The 4,082-nt window shown below is 63.5% G+C and overlaps 1 protein-coding gene across 1 annotated transcript in view; it reads right to left on the reverse strand.

The window, feature by feature from the left end:
• Nucleotides 1–275: 275 nt before the first annotated feature.
• LOC102378029 (E3 ubiquitin-protein ligase TRIM39-like) overlaps nucleotides 276–4,082 on the reverse strand; it is a 23,126-nt gene continuing 19,319 nt past the window's right edge. The window contains exon 6 of the mRNA XM_025195430.1: nucleotides 276–1,598. Coding sequence (XP_025051215.1) covers nucleotides 1,057–1,598 — 542 coding nt within the window. The 3' untranslated portion in view covers nucleotides 276–1,056. The remainder of the gene's footprint in view (nucleotides 1,599–4,082) is intronic.

Here is a 4,082-nt window from a genome sequence, read left to right on the forward strand (position 1 = left end):
GGGGGGGGGTGAGGTCCTTGTATCCCCCGTCCCGCAGCCACATGGCCCAGTATCCATCGCCAGGTGTCAGTGTGACCTTCCCCTTCCTGCGCACAGACTCCCTGCACACGCCCAGGGCCCACTCTGTCTTCTCTCCCACCTCCACCTCCCAGTAGCGCCTCCCGCCCGTGATCCCCTCCGAGCCCAGGACACAGACACAACGATCAAATCTCTCGGGGGTGTCGGGCAATGTGATTAGTTGTGACTTCAAGGACAACACTCTGCTCACTCTGGTGTTGAACTAGCAGTCGTTTATTATGCCCAGTCCTGGTGCGCGAGAGGAACCAAATGCCCACCGGCTCCTCATGGCAGCGAAAATGGAGTCACCAGAGCCACAAAACTGCCACAAGCCACTGAGCCCTGCAATGCTGACCACGGGGGCCTTGGCCTGGAAGGGGCAGTGCAAGCAAACACAGTAAGACACAACACGCACGCAGGGGATCGTGGCTCTGCCCCGGCTCCAGCAGGCTGTCCCTGCTAGGGATGCTGCCCCCACACCCTGCCACCCAAGCACCCCTGTCCCGGGGGCACTGAGCCGTCATGTACGTGCACGGGGTCCGGGTCCGCCTGTGCAGTCCAACCGCACGTGCGGCCCTAGATGTGGTGCGTGGCCCTGGACTCGCGCACCAGAAAGCTTGAGCACCGCTGGGATCACAGACTTGGAGATGCATCAGCTTTCATGAGCACACGCTCACCTCCTCACACGCTATGGCAGGGGGAGCAGAGAGCAAAGGACAGGGCGTGGAGGGAGGAGAGGAGAGGCAGGAGGACAGGGCTGAGAGAGGAAAGCAAAGTCCCAAGTGACAAACCACGGGGACGGCAGGGATCTGTACATGAAGGACGAGAGCTTGGAGCCGGTCCCTCCCAGGCTGTGCGCGTGGGGATTGGGACATGAAGCGGCTCCTGTGACGGAGACCCCAGCCCTGCCCCCACCCCGGGGGCACCGAGGGGTGGCAGTCGGGGCGCGGGGAGGGGACAGTCTGTGCCCCCGCGGGTCATGGCAGGGCAGGGATTCCCTCAGGGCTGGGCTGGGACCGGGCACAGGGTCAGGGGAGCCGCGTTGGTGACCCAACAAGTGACACCAGGACTGAAGAAAGGGCGCAGGGTCCCGGAGAAGGTGTCAGTGAAAGTGAAGAGATGGGACCTGTCGGTCACGTTGTAAAATGAGACCTCGCCCCCCTCATAGTCCAGGAAAACCCCCACCCGCCTGGGCCACACGTGCACGGGGAGGGGGGTCCAGGGGGAGGTCAAGGCCTTGTAATCCCCATCCCGCAGACACACGACCCAGAATCCATCTCCAGGAGACCGTACGACCACCCCCTTCCTGCGCACAGACTCCCTGCACACGCCCAGGGCCCATTGCGTCTTGTCTCCCACCTCCCCCTCCCAGTAGCGCCTCCCGCCCGTGATCCCCTCCGAGCCCAGGACACAGGGAAATGTGTCAAATCTCTTGGGGGTGTTGGGCAGAAGCTGTCGGGTGTCTCCGAGTCTCACACATTTCCGATCCTCAGACAGGACGAGTTTGGGATGAGCCGTCCCTGGGTCCAGAGTCACGTCCACTGGGGAGAGAGTCACGGGTCAGGGCCGGGGCAGGCGGTCCCCGCGATCACGGGGAATTCGCTGCGTCCCAGCACTCGCGGGTCGGTCCCTGCTGGGAAATCACCGTCGCCCCGCGGGGAAATGGGGGAACAGGAAACGGGGGAACAGGAAAGCGGGACGTCCCCCACTGCCCCTTCATCCCCGGGGCATTTCCGGCCTGGGCGCTGGAGCCACGAGGGGGAAGGGACATGGGGTGGGGGCAGGGCAGGCCAAGGAAGGGGGAGGGGCATGTGATGATGTCATCCCAGCAGGTCCCTGCCCTGCCCCTCCCCCCGGGCTGCTCTGCCCCAGCGGGGACCCCCATGCCCCAGCCCTGTGGGCACAGGACTGCAGCCAGGGCACCCCACAGCCAGCGCCTCCCCAGAGCCCAGCCCAGGCAGGGCCGTGCATGGGGCTGGGCGCACGGGGTGGGGTGGGGAGGGGAGGGGAAGGGCAGGGGGAGCACTGACAGGGGCACTAAGCACCGCAGAACAGGGCCCATTGCTGGTGAGTCTGGGGCAGTTGAGCGGGGAGGGGGCATTTCCCCACTGACTGCCCCAAACCTCTGGGCTCAGCTGTATAAGAGACATGTCCCAGCCCCCCGCCGTGTCTCTGCTCTAGGGGTCTCCACCGGAGGAACTGCACTGGGACAAGGACACCCCGTGTACACAGGACCTGGGACACTGCTGGGACCGGGGCCGTCTGCCCCCAGAGCACTGCACAATCCCAGTCCCGTGGCCCAGTGCCGCACTGGCCAGCCTCCGTTGTGCCAGAAGCTGCACATCCCGATGCAGTTTCCAAACACATCGCAGTGACCTAGGAGCAGAAATCCCAATGGCTCCCAACAGGACCTGGGCTCCGGGGCCACTTGGGGCCTGGGGAAATGCAGCCCTGGGAAACAACAGGAGACTCGTGCAGCACTGGTGCAAGGGCAGGCTGGGGAGGACGAGCAGTCTGGGATGGGGCCTGTTCAGAGCAACAGCGTGAATGCACCTTCCCCCTGCTCTGTCCCTGTTGTGAGCTGCACAACTGCCCTACAGCCATGCCCAGGCACCCCCAGCATATACAGCGCACGGGGTGGGGGGGGAAGGGAGGGGAAGGGCAGGGGGAACACTGACAGGGGGTCAAAGCCCCGAGAACAGGACTCATTGCTGGTGAGTGTGAGACCACTGAGTGAGGAAAAGGCATCTCCCCACTGCCCATCCCTCTGGGTGTTGTGAGCTGCACAACTGCCCTACAGCCATGCCCAGGCACCCCCAGCATATACAGCGCACGGGGTGGGGGGGGAAGGGAGGGGAAGGGCAGGGGGAACACTGACAGGGGGTCAAAGCCCCGAGAACAGGACTCATTGCTGGTGAGTGTGAGACCACTGAGTGAGGAAAAGGCATCTCCCCACTGCCCATCCCTCTGGGCTCAGCTGCATCAGGGTAGGTCCCAGGTCACCCCTGTAGTGCACGTCATCTCGGGGTCTGCATTGCAGAAAGGGCCCTGGCACAAGGACTCCCTGTGTAGACATGGCCTGGGACACTGCTGGGACTGGGGCCTTGTGCCCGCAGCACACCGTGGGGCCCAGCTGCCGCACCGGCGCCCTCCATGGTGCCAGATGCTGCACATAGCCACGGGAGTCTTGAAACATGTCTGAATCCGTCCAGACCAACACCCCGCAGCCCCTGCTCACTCTCAACAACCAGGCAGGATCAGGGCAGGGCTGGGGGATCCCTGCAGGATGAGAGATCTCGCACCCTGATCTGGGTCAGACTGGTCCCTTCCGGTCCTTCCTTCTATGACTGTGAGAGTGTGCGTGTAAGGAGTGGGACATGCTGGGTTTCATTGCAGAGCCTCTTCCATTCATGAAGGGCAGCCCAGCTGAGCTCAGCTGCACCTGGGGCCAGTCCCAGCTCACCTCTAAGCAGCGCCTGCTCTAGGATCTGGATAGATACAGCCTGACTTCCCCTCCCCAGTGTGTCCCAGGGGCTGAGATCTGTGCACACCTGCTCCTACCACACAGTGCCCCCAGAGCTTGGCCCAGGCCCCAAGGAGTGCCTCCACTGTCCCCTGTCTTCACTCTTGGTAGTCATTCATCCAGGGGCAGGTCCAGGCAGAGCTGGGGGGTCCCCTCATGGCTGGAGATCTTACACCCCACTCTGGATGCAGACTGGCCCAGGCCAGGCTCTCCCCACACTCAGCCTGACTCCAGGCTCATCTGACCCACGTGGGGAAGGTGACAGCTCTGGGCAAGATAGGTGGGACACCTCAGATGTCCCTGCCAAGCCCACACCATTCAGGAAAGCCTCAGGGCTGATCCACACCACAGACTGAGCTGGGGCATCAAAGCCCCTTTAAGAACGGATGTATTGACTCTCCCAAACCCAGTCCCGGGTGAAACCAGCTCCTGGGCTGCAGCTCTGTGTGGGCAGGACTGCACTGGCTGGTGCTTTGCACCGTCACGGGCAGGGAACAGCTGC

Source organism: Alligator sinensis, unplaced genomic scaffold (genome assembly GCF_000455745.1).
Source record: "Alligator sinensis unplaced genomic scaffold, ASM45574v1 scaffold1625_1, whole genome shotgun sequence".
Taxonomy (NCBI): domain Eukaryota; kingdom Metazoa; phylum Chordata; order Crocodylia; family Alligatoridae; genus Alligator; species Alligator sinensis.